At 39.6% G+C, this 17,543-nt stretch overlaps 1 protein-coding gene across 5 annotated transcripts in view; it reads left to right on the top strand.

Moving 5' to 3' along the window:
- Positions 1–17,543, top strand: part of FOCAD (focadhesin) — a 120,238-nt gene that overhangs the window by 35,706 nt on the left and 66,989 nt on the right. For all 5 annotated transcript variants that reach the window (XM_048073499.2, XM_066987607.1, XM_048073498.2 and 2 more), the window contains 3 exons: positions 16,061–16,165; positions 16,604–16,705; positions 17,236–17,366. In XM_048073499.2, the coding sequence (XP_047929456.2) occupies positions 16,061–16,165; positions 16,604–16,705; positions 17,236–17,366 (338 nt within the window). The remainder of the gene's footprint in view (positions 1–16,060; positions 16,166–16,603; positions 16,706–17,235; positions 17,367–17,543) is intronic.

Here is a 17,543-nt window from a genome sequence, read left to right as displayed (position 1 = left end):
GTCTGAAAAAGCCCTTGCCTGTTCTCACATGAGAGATGCTCCAGTCCCTCAGTTGTTTTAGTAGCCTGTGCTGGTTTCAGGTGGGATAGAGTTAATTTTCCTCCTAGTAACTGGTGCAGTGATGTGTTTTGGATTTAGGATGAGAATAATGCTGATAACACACCAATGTTTTAGTTGCTGAGTAGTGCTTACACCACGTCAAGGACTTTTCAGCTTGTCATACCACCCTGCTAGTGAGGAGCCTGGGGGTGCACAGGGAGCTGAGGGGACAGAACCAGGGCAGCTGGCCCAAAGTGCCAAAGGGCCATCCCATACCATATGGCATCATGTTGAACAACTAATATGGGGTGGCTGGTGTGGTTGGAGGGGGCCGCTGCTTGGGGGTGGGATGTGCATCAGTCATCAGGTGGTGTGCAGCTGCATTGTGTGTCATTTACTTTGATCATCATTATCATTATTTATTAATATTATTTATTTCTCTTCCTCTTCTGTCCTATTAAACTGTTTTTATCTCAACCCATGAGCTCTTATGTATTTTTAGCTTGTGACTTTCTCCCCCATCCCACTGGTGTGTGGGGTGGTGAGCAAATGGCTGTGTTGCTGAGATGTCTGCTGGGTTAAACCACAACATAGCCCTTTGCTGGACTCGCTCCAGTAGCTCCATGTCTGTCTACTAACATTTCTGGACCTATTATTGACCTCTGGGGGACCCTGCTATCTACAGGCCTTAAACTAGCCCCTGTGTGCCACTGATCAGAGCCCTCCGAGACCTGCCATTCAGGCAGTTCTCAATCCACCTCATGGTCCACTCATCCAGCATGCGCTTTCTGATCTTGCCTATGGGGATATCATAGGAGACAGTGTCAAAAGCCTTGCTGAAGTCCAGGTAGACAACATCCACTACTTTCCCCTCATCTATCCAGGCCAGTTGTCCCATCATAGAAGGCAATCATGTTAAGCATGATTTCCCTTTGGTGAATCTATGGTGACTACTCCTGATCACCTTCTTGTCTTCCACATGCTTAAAGATTGTGGCATAATGACCACACGGACACCAGGGTTTCTTTAAAGATCAATAACTTCAACTACTTTATTGAGGACAGGCTCCCTTCTTATACCATTAGCTCTACAAGTGCTACTTTCCCGCTAGCTGTTCATTGCTTAACAAGTTTGCCCGGCAAGAGCAAGCATTTAGCCACTTCCATGTCTTAATGATTGGAGAACAAGCTGTTTGAGACAGCAAGGCGTCTCCTGAATCACCCTTCTTTGTTCCCTCTAACTCGTTTACATTCCTCGTGGCTTCATCATCAGGAGTCCGATGTTATCACCAACCAAGGGGCTTGTCGACCCCCTTGACGATACTCCCACAAAAGATGGCCTCCAAGATGAGCTGTTTCAACGACTGAGTGAGGCTGGCTGCCCTTTACTTACTTGGGTCCTTCTTCTTGCCCCTTTTTGAAGACTGGGGTGACATTTGTGTTATTCCAGTCCTCTGGCATCTCTCCTGACTGTCATGACCTTTCAAAGGCAGTCAAGCGTGTCCCAGCAATGATGTTCGCCAGCTCCCTCAGCACTTGTGGGTGCATCCCATCAGGGCATGTGGACTTAATGGATGTCAGCTTTGCCTAAATGATCTCTAACCTCATTCTTTTCAACCAAGAGAAAGGTTTCCTTTCTCTAGACTTTTTCTCTTGTCTCCTGGGTCTGGGATTCAGGGCTTGAAAGACGCTATTTCAAAGGGTCGTTGTTTGTTTCATATGTCTACACACTTAGCATGTGGTAACATTAAAGACAGATATTTTTTTATTGGATCATATGTGGCAATGTTGTGGTTTAACCCAACAGGCAGCTAAGCACCATACAGGCATTCGCTCAATGTTCCCCCCACCCCCTACCCAGTGGGATGGGGACCTGCAGGGGGGAAGGGAGGGAAGGTAAAAGCTTGTGGGTTGAGATAAAGACAGTTTAATAGGACAGAAAAGGAAGGGAAAGATGATAATGAAAATAGTAAAAGCATGTACAAAGCAAGTGATGCCCAATGCTATTGCTCACCACCTGCTGACTGATGCCCAGCCTGTCCCCGCACAGCACCACCCACACTTTCCTCACCCACCCCCCACCCTCTGGCCAGCCACCCCAGTTTATTGTTCAGCATGACACCACACGGTGTGGGACACCCCTCTGGCCAGCCTGGGCCAGCTGTCCTGGCTGTGTCCCCCCCAGCTCCTGGAGCACCCCCAGGCTCCTCGCTGGCAGGTCTGCACAAGGAGCTGAAAAGGCCTTGGCTCTGTGTGAGCACTGCTCTGCAGCGACTAAAACATACGTGTGTTATCAGCATTATTCTCAGCCTAAACCTAAAACACAGCACCCATACCAGCTACTAGGAGGAAAATTAACTCTATCCAAGCTGTAACCAAGGCAGAAGCAATTCTGACTTTTGTTCAGGCACACAGTAACAGACTAAAAAGTCTGTTTTTTAGTCTGAAAAAAGTTGTGGACTTCTGCTGTGTAATTACTCATCAGGACTGTGAGCATTATGTAGGCATGGAAGAATGTGTAGAATGTGTTTGTTTACTCAAACTGTAAGATCATTATTTGGGGGGAAGGAAATTGTATTATTTACATCTTAGCCAAAGCAACAAAAAGCCTTTGGATGCACTGTTCTACAGTGTAGTTGGGTTTCCAAGAAGTGGGTAACCTCCAAATATGTTTAACTCATGGCATTTCTCACTACAGCTTGGCAAAATAGACTTAATCATTTGGAGGGAGAAATTTAAAAAGGAATGTTTAAGTGTCATTAAAAGGGCGTTTGATTGTGGTGTCTGTAGCTATAGTACTGACTTTTCTTTTTGGTCTGGAAGAAAACAATGGATGTAGCATATTGGCAACAGGTATAATAGCAAAGAGAAAATTACAAACTGAACTGAAGAGCGCAATCGACTTGAGCTGTCTGCAGCACAGCTGTTGCACACTTCAAACCACAAGTAGCCATCAAATAGATTGAAGAAGGTCTCTGGTCAATTTACTGTTGCAGTATATTAGTGCCTGTTGGATGTGAATTAATTAGAGAAGTGTTGAGCTATGTTCATTTTATTGTGTTTTGTAGTTCCTGTTTTTTCCTGTGCATGCTGCTGCTATTAAGCTAATGTTAGTAATGTAGTATTTCATTTCTGTGTGTATACAGGCAATTACAGTGTCAAAATAATACTGTTTATACAAATCTTGAATCTGTGTTGATATTTATTGAACTTTTTAAGAACCACCTGCAAGGTTACACTGTTTGTTTACAATTCAAAATAAGAACAGGACCTAGTTCCCAGACTGTTCCTTTTGAAATATTTATTCAGTGTCCTTGGTATACTCCTTGAATCATGTGTGGAAAAGCTGCCGTGGGATGTTACAGATCTGGATTCAGTGGAAATGATGAGATACTGCAAGTTAGAACTGACTCCTCATAGTTAAGCACCTGGCAGAAATACACAAAATGAAGTAGTTCATCTCTTTTGTGGATATTTCTTCCATTCTTTCTTTGTCCATTTCATGATCTTCTCTTATTTTCTTGTAAAGATTGCTATTTTCTTGCACATAAATTAATTCTTTATCTAAAACTACGGATTTAAAATCCTTCTGTTCTGTTGTAGTCTTGTACCTCTTCTTTCCAGAGGTTGGCTAAATAACATAAAATAGAGGAGAACTAAAAAGTGTGTGGAAAAAACAAACAAACAAACTTAAGTTCTGATTTGCCTGCATGCTTGCACAACACTATTCTCAGAGCAAAAGATTTTCTCAGCTGTGGGAAGAGGGCATTTGAAGATGGTTTTGCTGCTCCCAGTAATGCTTGGTTTCCTTTTAATTTGACACAGCTTTTTTGCCACTCTGTTTAAATGAAAATACCAATGCTGCGTGTTGTTTAAAACCTTATAGTAAAACATACGAGATCATAACTGCTCTGTCTGGCAGGAAGAAATAAGCACTAAAAGTTCCTAAAAAAAAAAATGTTTTCTGCATTACAGAATTGCAGAATGGTTGAGGTTGAAAGGGATCAATGGAGGTCATCTGGTCCAACTCCTCTGCTCAAGCACAGCCACTTAGAGGAGCTAGCCCAGGGCTGTGTCCAGATGTCTTTTGAATATATCAAAGGATAGAGACTCCACAACCTCTCTGGGCAACATCTGCTGGTGCTCAGTCAGCTTCACAGTGAAAAAATGCTTCTTGATATTTAGACAGAACCGCCTGTGTTTCAGTTTTTGTCCATTGCCTCTTGTCCTGTCACTAGGCACCACTGAAATGAGCCTGGCTCCATTTTTGCACTCTTTCTTCAGGTATATATCCACACTGATCCTCCCTGAGTGTCCTTTTCTCCAGGCTCAAGATTTCCCAGCTCTCTCAGCCTCTCCTCACAGGAGAGGTCTTACCTTGATCATCTTGAACTCTTTCCAGTATGTCTAGGTTTCCCTTGTACTGGGGGCCCCAGTACTGTACTGGACACAGTACTTCAGGTGTGGCCTCACCAGTGCTCAGTAGGGGGCAAGGATCGCCTCTCTTGACCTGCTGGCCATACTTTGCCTGATGTAGCAAAAAATACTATTAGGTATGTCTCTGGCGGGGGAGCTGTGCTGATTCATGCTAAACTTGGAGTCCACCAGGACTCAAGGGTCCCCTTCTGCAAAGCTGCTTTGTAGCTGGCTGGCCTCCAGCATGTGCTTGTGCCTGGGGTTTCTCCTCAGGTGCAGAACTTTGTGCTTCTTGTCGAACTCCATGAGGTTCCTGTCAGACCACTTCTCCAGCTTGCCCATGTTCCTCTGGATGGCAGCACAACCCTCTGGTGTATCAGCCACTCCTCTCAGTTTTGTGTCATCTGCAGACTTGCTGCGGGTGCACTCTGACCCATCATCCAGTCTGTTAATAGAGATGTTAAACAGGACTGGACCCAGTATTGACCCCTGGGGTACAGTGCTAGTTACTGGCCTCCCAGCTAGATTTGGTTCTGCTGATCGCCACCCTCTGGCCATTCAGACAGTTTTTGATCCACCTCACTGCTCATCCAGCCCATACATCAACAACTTGCCTATGGGGATCTTACAGAGGGTTGTGTCCAAGGAGGTGTGCTATACTGAAGTCCAGGAAGACAATATCCACTGATCTTCCCTCATCCATTCCAGGCATTGTTAACAGGTTTCTGTTACGAGTGTTTCATAGGTGAGCGTAGCCTTCAGGGGTCTGGGGTTTTGGGTTACATGAGGTATAATGGACTTCAGGGGGGCATTGTATGAAATACATTGCTAGTTAAGACTTTTTTGACCAACTGTAGTAGTGGCCTGCCTTATCTTATGTTATTTTAGCCCTTATTAAAAGGTAGCTTACTGTGCTGGTTACAAGCTTGTGGTGCATGAAATATTGACAAGATTGTTTAAGTGCAAGCTGGAAATGTGGCAGAGTAAAAGGATACAATTTCTCATGTCTCACCTCCAGGAAACATAAAAGCAATCTTTTAATGAGCAAGCAGGTTAGGAATAGGATTGTGTTGCTGGAAAATAACATTTCTATTTCTTACATGCTTCTTACAAACATGTTTGATGGGAAAGAGGTGAGGCTAATCAATGCCAAGGGGAAGACTGTAAAACTTGCAGGTGATGAAAAGTTGTGGTGTGACCATGCCAATGAGATCCTAAGGCAGCAGTCAGAAATCACTCTCCCAGATGCAGATTCTTTTGTAACTGCATGAGACTCTTTTTGGGGAGAGAGAATGCAAAGCTTAAGGTAGCTTATAGCTGCTTCATTGGCATAGCTTTTTTGGCAAGGTAGTTATTAGAACTTTATTTCCTCACTTTAATTCGGAAGCGCCTAATTCTATTCAAGGAGCAGGAGCAAGCAAAGTGAATTGCACTTGTAAAAGCACAGCAGTGCTTGTGGAGAGCAACCTGTGTCTCATCTTTAATGTAGTTTCTTCTTGCAAATCTCTTTCTGTAAGCATTCAGAACTAGTATGAGCAGCACACCCCAGCTGTGACTGTTTTGCCGTGTCTGCTAAATACTCTATAAGCAGAAATACAGGCTCTAGGCTTTGTAAATGAGTTGATTATTGTCAAGGAAAAGGGTAGGCTGCATGTTCTAACACCTGCAGTAGACATATGTCTGTCCTATTCTGAGAAACGTTTCTTCATTTCTGATCCGAAGTGCTGTTCATAAGCCAGTTTTCTTCTTGTGACTGGTTGACTATGTGAAAACCATCAAGGTAGCTCAGGCTTTTTACTTTGGTTCTCCTGTTCTTGTCTTCAGGCCATCTCAAACTTGGCTTGCTGCAGTGGGTCTTCGAGTTCTGTGATGAGTCAGTAACATATTGAAGACACTGAAAGAGTAAAGGCATAATGCTTTGTTTATTAACAATTTGATGTAGTTGTTCAGAATGTAATTTGATAGTGATTAAAAGAAGCACTAACCTGCTGAAAAAATATGACAGAAGTGATATGACACCTGGGCAGCATGGCCTGAGCTGTGGCTGTTGGGAATGATTCTGCTCTGAATTTCACTGCAGCAATATGGGATAGCACAACTGACTTTAAACTAACAGTTTTAGAAACAAATGCAAGTCAGCAGAGCTGCAGAAGCTTTTGACAGATACAGGGAACAGAATTAACCCAAAGTTGTTGTATAGCAAGATGTTAGTGAATTTATTTACTTTGTCATGTTCTGCTGATTTAAGGCGAAGTTTTTGTGGACCAATGCAATAAATAAGATTGACTGATGAATACAGCCTCTTGAGCTAACGATGACGGTCTGTCTACATCAGAACTAAGAAGCCTTTCATTCTGGTGAGAAAGTCCTTCACTGGGAAAAACAGCTTCTGCCCAGATACAATTGTAAGGGGAAGCTGAAACTGTATCGTATTTTTTTGTGTCCCTAGTGATCAGTAGGAGTCCATGTGAATTAGAAATTGCTTAAAATGCAAAACGCAAGCCATAAACTGTTGATCACCTCTAACTGGGGAACATTTCACTTGCTAATAGGGACTGCAAATGGTGAATTTTTAGTCTTTTATATTACTCTGGACTTTAAAATACGTTGCTGCAAAATATGTGAAGTATTCAGATGTCTTCTTAGTAGCATCACATAAAGCAATCAGTATAATTAGTAATATAGCTGCTGTTTGGATAGGTAATGTTTTGGAAATGTGGAGTGAGAAGAATAGTGTGTTTGGATTGATGATTCCCTTCTCAGTCCTTACTTAAGTTCAGCCAAGGAGACTTGCATATTCCTCTGTTAGCACTATCTAATGCATTACTGCCTTCTAAATAATATTCTTTATTCTGAAAGATCTTAATGCTTTTAAAACTGGGACTTATTGCCTGGCTTAGTTGAACTTGGGATCACCTGGCACTTGTCATGACTCTGACAAGTTATTTTAGTTCTGAGTCTGCTTAATGGCTCCAAAGAGATTACAGTGCAGTACAGCAGTGCAATGAAAGGTTATCATGTTGTTTATTGTAGGTGCAGTGCTCTCTCTAAGGCAGGAACAATTATCTAGGGCTTGTCTTTCTCTTGGAGTTAAAGTATTTGGGGGAGAAAGCATTGGAGCTCATGTATGGGAGGAATAACTCATTACTTTGATAGTCGGTAAAAAGAAAAGTAAAGTAAAGAAAGTAAACTTGGGCTAACAGACCTCAGAGTTCAGTATTGCAAAAGGTAAATAAAATGTCCACAGGGCAAAATGAAAAAGTGTGAGCTTTGCAGACAAACTATGGACTACCTCCTGTACTACAGCAGAATATGTGAAAGTGCTAAGGCATTCTGCCAGTGAAGTTCTGTTATTTTGTGGTTTAGAGAATTAGAGCTGATAGCTGTGAATACTGAATAGAAAAGCCACAAGTGATTGCAATGCAAAATCTGAGTTGAAGAACCCTGTTTCCAGAGAAAACAGAGTCAGAAACGGGAAATGCGCTTCTAGAATGTTATCATTTATATAGTTTTCACATTTATTACAGCTCTACAAGTCAGGTTCACAAACAAGATCTCCATCGCCACACAGAATATTGTTCTTATGAAGAGCCCATAGTCGCTGGGATAAATTAATGGAGCATTTCAAAAGCTGTGCTAGGTTTAAAAATAATTAGTATAACTGGTTTTGCAGGCATTTTTCCAGTTTTGTTTATTATTTTTTTTCCTTATCCTTCCCATGAAGTCCTTTCCAGAGGACTTCAGTGTATGTACAGTGTGTTATGTCCTTCACCACTTAATAAAAGCTTGAAAACCTTTCTGTGTTCTGTGATGAGCAATTATATTAGATCCATTTTTAGCTGATGCATTTTGGAGTAATGGTCAGAAACATTGTTGAAGTCCAGAAATCTTTTTAAAAGGCTGATGAATGAAGAGTAGTGTGTGGGCTTTTAGGCTGCCTTAAATCAAATGACTGCAGAGGCTGCACTGACACATGCTGTTCATTAAAGACTTAATATAGTCCTTCTAATCGGATGAATTTTCTTGTTGTGCAAAAACTGTTATTACACTCTGTGTGAAACTGGCCGTGCTGCAGGAGAAGAAATTAAATCGTCTGACTGAGAGGTCACTGGTGAATAGTAGCAAGAGATCTATTACCATTACTAGGGGATTATGAGGCTCTAGAGGACATCTATTCTTTTACGGTCTTTCAACGGCTGGAATGAAACACTTTAGGGGACTACATCCAAAGATGCATTATTTCATGATCTTTAGGAGTGAGAGTGGAAGAAAAAATCAAAATACTTTTTTATTCAGAAGGAGACCGGGTTTAAGGATCTGTTGAAATAGATCTGGCTTGCTCAAGTCGTGCCTGATGATATTGTTCCACATCTCATTATGTGAACTTTGGGAGTAGCTGTTGGGGAATGATCTTGTTGTAGTCTGATCTTGTGGACAGGTTCTTCATGGTTGAGGTTTATTGGTTGAGATAATAATGGAGTATGTGTAATTTTTGAAAACCTTGCTCATGTTCTCTTAAAAAGTGCTTCTGTTTTTTGAGAACTGTTTATAAAGGCTGCAAAATAAACCGAAGTTTACTTACAGTTGTGCACTGAAATGAAGAAACCAGTTCTCAGATGTGTGTACTGTTCAATATTTTTGTTTTGCTCAATGGAGCAAGAAGTGCCAGAGTGCTGAACACTGCTGAAAACCTGGTCACTGGAACCACTGAAAAACTGGCTCACTGTCTCTTGCCTACTGGAAAAACTAGGCTATTCCTACCTCATCTCCAAAATTCAGACCTACGTTTCCTAGAAGTAAAACCAGGGACACATTGCAGTGGCGGACCCTTTTCAGTGGTGCCTGGTGACAAGAGGCAACGGGCACAAACTGTAGCACAGGAGTTTCCAGCTCAATGAGGGGGCACTTCTTTACTGTGAGGGTGGCAGAGCACTGGCACAGGTTGCCCAGAGAGGTTGTGGGGTTTCCTTCTCTGGAGATATTCAAAACCCGCCTGGATGCCACCCTGCACAACATGCTCTGGGTGGTCCTGCTTGGCAGGGGGGTAGGGCTTAGATGATCTTCAGAGGTCCCTTCCAGCCTCAGCCATTCTGTGGTTCTGTGACATTTTGTGCATTTTTGGTTGGCTCTTGGGGGGGGGGGGTTGGGGGGGGGTGGAAGGGGTCTGGAGTGATCTCTTGGTGATAATATTGACCAGAAAGAAACATCCGAAATAGGTATTCAAGCAAAGAGTGTGTGGCCTAAATCAAGTAAAGCAATACCCTATGTTTAGTAGTTAACGTGGGGACAGCATTACTAATACATATTTGGATTACATTGTTTGAAATGGGTTGTTCCTTTTGGACACAGCATTTACTATTTTCGGTCTTTTACTTTGTTTATTTTATTGTTTTTATTTGGTTTTGGCACAAGAAACAATTTCCCTTCCATAAGGTGTAAGGAAATGTCAGCAGAAGAGGAGAAGAATCATCTTCCTTCCCAACTGTCCTCCCATAGCTTGTGTTTTTGAAGAAGAAAAATTGTCCTGTAGCTTAAAAGGGGGGGGGGGGGGGGGGGGGGGGAATCAGATCAAATTGCAGAGTGAGAGCAGTCATTAAGTCAGTAGTCCTGTTAATAAAGAGGACATTTTTTTCTGATATGTTTAAACTTACCTGATACGAGTCAAGTAAAGGGCTGTTTGCATACCTGGGCATAATTTTTGAGGTGCAAATCATTGCTAATAACAAAATCTAGAGTCTTGAAACCCTTTGTCAGACTGGTAATGAGAGGTTTAGCCTTATGTTCACATCCTCCGGGAGGGTGGGGATGCAGGAGGCACTGCTGCTGGGCAGTGTGCCTCTCCGCCTCTGGAGCCGCTTCCTGTGTGCTGAGTTGATGTCAGTTTTTTGGAGTGTTAAGCCTTTGATTTAGCATAGATGTAATACAGAAATTAGTCCCAGCATTATTTGTCCATTACCTGAGTGAAAGAGGAGCAGTTTTGCTGTCCAGGAACATTTTGTTTTATTCCTGATCTTATAACTTCAATGTAAAGTTCAAAACAAGTACATTTAAAGGACAATACCTGTAAGGAAATAATTAACTGTCCTTATAGTTGCAAGTGCTTAACAATTCCTTGAGAGTTCGGTGTATTGAACTTAGTGTAGAATAAACTTCATAACTAGAAAGTTAATGTACCCAGGAGTTGGAATGAACTTCTCATCACAGCTGAGGAAGGTTAGGCCTGATCAGGCTGATTTTAAAGGATTCAAATGCTTTTGTAGCTAGAAATTGATAATATTATTTCTTTTGAATGTCATTTATTTTGCATGTCATTCAGTCTGATTGTCATTTGCATAGTCCATTGCTGCTGCAACTGAAAAAAAGTGCAGGAAATAGCCTATTGATTAGAAAGCTAGCTTAAGACCCAATGGAGTAGTGTAAAGCCCTGTCTGTCAGCAAAAGGTGGGAGAGATCCATAGGAAGTAGCTTAGGTAAGAAGGATGAGCACTGTAAAGACACATCTGACATCTCTCGTACTGATACAGCTTTTCTGTGCACCACAGCACAAACCAATGACAGCGTTAATCAGGGATGGATATGGTTTAAGGAAATAACAAAACCCTCTTATCCTCAGAATCGAGTGTATTCCAGGCATACTGCTGCATGCCAGATATTTTGGATAATGTTAATAGAAGACTTTTCTTCCCTGTTAACACATTATGCTATGCTAACAGTTGTATGGAAGACTGTGTATCTCAGTGAAAGAGCATGCGGTGATCTAACTCATGACTTCTGGACTTACAACAGTTAAGGTCAGTGTTAACAATTGTCCCACCTGGAGGTATGGAATGACCATTGTCTGTTTATCACCAAGAATTTACCTCAGATTACTTGTAAGGTTTAGGTAACAGTAAACCAGTGGGTGATTTATTTTTTTTCTTAACATTCAAGTTACAACAGGTGCCCAGAAATAAACCTACTTACATCTACCAAAGTTCCTAGCTTCAAGGTTTTTTTTTTTCTTCTTTTATTATTTGGTTTCTCTGCAAAATTCCCATTTCTTAAGATTTGACTTAGCCAAAACATGCTCTTGATTTGAAGATGTTAAGTCTTTGACTCTCAGGTCTTCCTTTGTGTTCTATTTAATTTAATCAGTTCTAATTCTGTGTAGTAATGAACATCTTTGTCTTTTAGGCATTGCTTTTGTCCTTTTGGCATGGGTCAAGTGCAGAACACAACAGTGTTGTGCATAGGTTAGGCTAAACAAATCATTGGTTTGGAGGTGGGAAGGGAAAGCAAAGAATTAAATTTCATGTTTTGGAAGAAGTTTTTATTTTCTGTTTTTCAATGTCAATGCAGATGTTATTATTGGATTTTGAGTGGGCCTAGAATTAATTAAATTTAATTAAACCCTGCCATGTGCTGGTGGGCTTGGAGCTACTTACTTCTCCCACTTGCTGTTGTACTTCAAAGAATATTGTGATAACAAAAAATACTTAATTTGATGGAGGATTAATAAAACATTATGACATGACAGTCTTGAAAGTATGACAAGGCATTTCAAAGACATTTAAGCTAGGAGGAGTATTCTGATTAAGGCACATGGTAGGAGCATAAATTCAGGATAGCCTCCAGAGACTAGGGGAGAAGGATCCCAACTGCTACCTGTGCCTGAAACAGCAGTTGAGCTATGCTGAGAACACTACAGAATGAAAACAGACTTGCTATGAACAGAGAAAAAAAGGTAGTTCCGAGAATTTTGGAGGAGGTAAAGACTAAGTTCTCAGTTCCCTTCTACAGGTTACATTAAAGCCTTATTCCAAGGTGATGCTGTGAGATGGATTTTGCAAGGAGTCACTCCTTTGAATTCTGTGGTGTGTACCCATGTGATAGGTCTGAAAGCAGTGTGAGGTTTAGATTTGTTGTCATATGAGAGAAAATACGAGAACATCAAAGAACCACGAGTTATGTTGCTTCACAGGGAGTATGTTATGCTTAGAAGTATGTTACTTCTTGTTATACCTTCACCCTTTTGTCTATGGGACTCTTTATTCTGAATTAGTTTTTTTGAGAAAAGCAGGTGGATTTCAGAGCAACTTGCAAAAAGTTGGCAGCTGTTCTGCTGAAAATCAGATGTACGGTCGCTTTAGCAGAAGGAATGATATCTATCTCATCTCCTGCCTTGAATTGTCATGAAGATGGTGTTACTTTATACTGTTAATGGTGCTGTAGAAGTAAATTTATCTCTGTCTAGAGCTGTCTTAGGCTATTGAGGCTGCTGAGACAAGGTTCAGCCAAGGAGAATGTTGGTTAAGAAGTCTGGTTGGGAATGTTCATGTTGGGGCAGACTACTGAAGAATTAAGATACTGTCACCCACAACATGTGGTTTTATGTTTCTTGTGGCCCATCTGTTTTACCTCTCACTATAAAGTAATAGTACTGTTTATTATAGATTTAGGTTTCAGGCAGAGGAAGCAAAACAAAAAAAAACTCAACAAAGACAAATGCAGAGAGATGCTTCAGATGCTAAATTTGTCACTTATAGCTCTGCATATTCAGATATGCTATTCTCTATCACCACCACATTGTATATTGATATATTCTAGAAGATATGCAGGGGCAGGTAAACAAGTATTTTCAACTTAATTATGTCTGAAATTCTGAAAATTAATTGATGTATTTTGAAATATATTGGATTTTGGTCTGCTGTTTCCATAAATCTATCAGGCCTTGTCATGTTTAAGACAGAAAGTTTAATTAACCCATTTGTAATTTACATTTCCTGTGTGTAAAAATCTTTAATCCTTCTAAAGGAAGAACACTTGCTTCTACAGCTTTTATTTAGAAAACTAGTCATTATGTGCCTATAATTGGAGAAATGAATGTTGTCTCTGCATATGAAGCACAAATAATAGTTCAGTTTTAGCTCGACAGATTCTGCCCTCATCTGTATCTCTGCTGCTACCTTATTTCTATTTTGCTCTTTTTCAGCCATTCTGTTTTTATGTGAAAGATATGAACCTCAAAAATTTAATTTCTTCAAAAAGCTGTAAAACTGCCCCACTTGCCTTCTGTCCAACAGAGGTCTGAAAGAAAAGCAAGGTGGGGTGAGGGGGAAGAGGTACTACCTAAGAGGATGCTTTCAGTTTGGAATAAGCAGGGGAGAAAAAGCAAGGCACTGTTAAGTTTTTACTGAAAATGCTCCTGGATATGGAAGTTTGCAGAAATGAATACTACCATAAATTCTCAGCTACCTCTATTGATTTTTTTTTTTGCTTTGAAAACTTTACAGTAGAGCTACTCCTCTGTCTAGGCAGGTGATGACTACTTCTACAAAGGGTAGACAACAACCTTGGGAAATGGAGGGGAGACGGAACTACTGCCATAGTCAAAAATGTCAGGAGATCTTGGGGTAAATAAAGGAATTCATTTTATTTAGAAAAGCCAAGCGGTACTTGTGAAACTTGAATAAATAATGTATTGTAGTTAATTTCTTATGAATTAACTATAGATTTCAGAACAAAACTTTTAAATTTCTGGAAGTACAGATTTGAATTGCTCAATTATAAAAAAATAGTGCTGTCTTGAAGGACAAATGGTATTTTTGTGGTCTGTACTTCAGAATCAGTAATTGCAGATGGAAGGATGCAAAGTCCCTGAGCTCTTGGATTTCTGTTTATTATTCTTGCTGTGTCAGAAGTTTAGTGACTTCTGTGGACTGAGATGGACCTTTGTACAGTGAAAAGTTTTATCTTCTGAAAATATCTGCTCATGTAAAAACGCATATTGAGAAAATGCTGTAGTGAGATTTCCTATTAATGTGGTTTGTTTGTTTGTGTTTTTTTTTTTTTGACTCACAGTATGTATAAACCACTTACATACATAAAGGGTCAGTTTCACCAGGAAAAAAATTGAGATTTAAGATCACTGAATTATAGACTGGATTGAAAATGGGATCCGGTCTCTTAAAGACTGGATTTGACAGTTGCTCAGTCTTTCAGTTCAGCCCTGTATGTGTGGCATTTCATATACGTTTATTCTCCTGCTTTGGAGTTCCTGAGTTTTCTAAAGTTATGATACTTTAAGTTTACAGAGGAAAATAAGGCTTGGAATAAATAAGCCCCACTCTAGAGGAAAGGCTTGGAATAAGTAAGCCCCACTCCAGAGGTAAACAACAAAAGTGAAATGGAGAACTCTATACATCGTTTACCATTTAAGGAAAAGTTATGAAAGCTGAAAGAATTAAAAATGATTGTATTTGTTATTGCTAAATATCAAATTTCCTAGTTGGCTTTTCTGCTTTTGAGAATGACATTATCTTTTGATACAAGTTTTATCTGTGGAAGTTTAACTGATGTGATTAAGTGAAAATCATTACTATTGTATAAGGGCAGAGTGTGAATCAGTGCTGTGTAATTGCTTTTAAGCATCCGTGGAATCAGGTGGAAAAAAACCAAGCCCATCATGAGTAGATTTAATTTTACATTAGAATCTTCACAAGGAAAACAAAGCAAACAAACATACCCACAAGGCTTGTGGAATTTTTTGTTCAGGTCTGAAAGTACAGAAAACAGGTATAAATTAAAAGGAGAATGATGGTTAAAAAAAAGTCGTCTTTTCACTTCAGGGAAACTGCTGTGACAATCTTCTACTACGATACACTAGGAAAATGGAGTAAATTACATTGAATTATGATGTGTTTGAGGGTTATGATAGTAGCGTCATCAGAATTCCTTTGTAATAACAGAACTCACTTGGAATAATTTCTTCCATGATTTATTATGTTTGTTAATATACCATTTTCACTTAAGGTTCCTTTCAGTATGTCTGTTAAGGAAGTTTCAAGTAAAAATGACTGTATTATGGAAATTGGAGAGGAAACGTTGAACTTCTTGCTATTAATGCTCTTATGTTCAAGGAGTGGAGGACATATGAATAGTTGTAAATATGCAATTTTAAGTAGCTGAATCTTACTCTGTATTTTAATTCTCTGCGTGGAAGGAATTCTTAATAGACTGGTATGATTGAAGAATCATTATACTTCAGAAGGAGAACATTGTATGGTGTCACCACAATGTACATGGTAACAAAACCTGCAGCATTTGCGTTTGGTTATGATGTGGTATGTTTAAATAATACCGCCCAGTTATTAAAGGATTTCTTTAAAAAATGGCATGTGAAGAGGATTTATGTCAATGATTAACAAGTTAGAGCTTATGGATATTACTAATCTCCGAAATGAGGCCAAGTAATACCTGCTGATTATGAGAGCCTTTAAAAATATCCCCAAGGATCTGTTGATATACATACCGAATTCATAATTGCATTCATTTTACCTGATTTTCTTGCCACAGTGGGACAGTTGTTAGTATTCTAGCCTACTGCAGTAGTTATAGCTGAACATGCATAACAAGGTGCTTCCAAGATGATAACATATTAAGAAGAAATAAGTTGAAAGACCAATAAAATTACAAACTTTGAAACTTTCTTTTTTCTATTGGTAGAAAAAGTAATGCAAAAAGGTAGCAGTTTCTACACTGTTCTCACAAAATTTATGATGTATATGTAAGACACCATATCAGAAACCTAGGTTTGATGTTGTTTTCTGGCTTTTGTTTTATTTTAGGTCCCAAATCTGATCCCAGTTCTGATATTTAAATTGGGAAGACCTCTGGAGCCTGCACTTTACAGGGATATATTGTATACCTTGCCTGCACTAGGTGTACACAAGGTCAGAATGAAAAATTTTTAGGAAAATAAGAACTGTATCAATAAGCAGTCATTTATTTACAAAAGAATGAGTGACTTAGACTGAGAAATCCTCAGTTTGGTTAAAATAATTGATTTGCAAGCTTCAGCATAAGTTTCTAATATTTTGGATGGGATATGATATATATGTTAAAGGGTGAAATGTGTGTTATGTTTTACTGTCTGTAGTATATCGTTATTATTTTTAAATATCCTAAAAAGGTGCTCTTGGATTCACTGCACACTGAGGTTTTTGTTTTTTTTTTTTTTCTCGTCTGGAAAACAACTTCCAGCTTCTTTCTGACACTGTGGTTGGACTGTTACCTAAGTTTGATACTTGGTTCTAACAATTTGTAAATTTATCCTTGTTCTTGGACATAAAAAATAACAGTGACATTTGGTTAAAAATAATCTCTTTCAGGTTTGTGTAGCTCAGATTCTACGTACCATACACATGCTGGGTAGCACACCGAAGCTTAGAGCTGTTACTTTGCGGATGATGACCTCCTTATGGGAAAGACAGGTTGGAAAATTCTTGTAACATTACTAAGATACGTGTAACTGTAAATTGTAAATTTCATTCCTCTAACCAGGGAAGGGAATTCATTCTGAAGCATAGCTTACACTAATGCGTCATTATCAGCACTATAAAGTAAATGGTGGAAGTGGTGCCTTTATTGATTATGTTTCAGTGAAGAATTTCAGTAGTATATCTTTCAGGAAATCTGCTTTTCATTTCAGTGGGTCTCAGAATTGATTTTTTTTTTTTTTCCTTGAGGAACAGCTTTCTGTTTTACATAGCATGCAGTTAGAACAAGACCTTAATACAAAGGCAATAGCTTGCTTGCCTGTGTATGAAGTAGCAGTAGAGATTTGGTCTGTAAAGGCCAGCCAGATCTCATGGCAGCATTAGACTTCAAAGGTGAAGAAAAGCAAATTATGATATGCAATAATTAAAAGGAATTGAAAGTCATGCAGAAGTGCTACCAATCAAAAATCTTGTCATCAAGTTTAGAAGGTGTGATAATGATTTTAAAATTAAATTTCTTCTAGGATCGAATTTACCCAGAATTACAGAAGTTCTTGGCAACATCAGATGTGCCCTCTTTGGCTGTTGACAAAGATGCTCAGTGGGAAAAGCTGATTGCTAAAGCTGCCTGCATAAGAGATATCTGTAGGCAGAGGTAAGTAGAAGAATCAGTTATTAATCTTTGTTATCTGTCTTTGAAAGGAAAAACAAGTTTTTTTTAGAGAAGGTGCCTAATTAATTCTAGCTAGTTTGTTACATTAATTATGGATAATATTTTTCTAGTTGGATGAGATACTGATTCAGACATTGAAAATCACAGCAGCTAGTAAGT

The sequence above is a fragment of the Anser cygnoides genome, chromosome Z (genome assembly GCF_040182565.1).
Source record: "Anser cygnoides isolate HZ-2024a breed goose chromosome Z, Taihu_goose_T2T_genome, whole genome shotgun sequence".
Lineage (NCBI taxonomy): Eukaryota > Metazoa > Chordata > Aves > Anseriformes > Anatidae > Anser > Anser cygnoides.
This window is presented reverse-complemented; position numbering and strand designations above follow the sequence as displayed.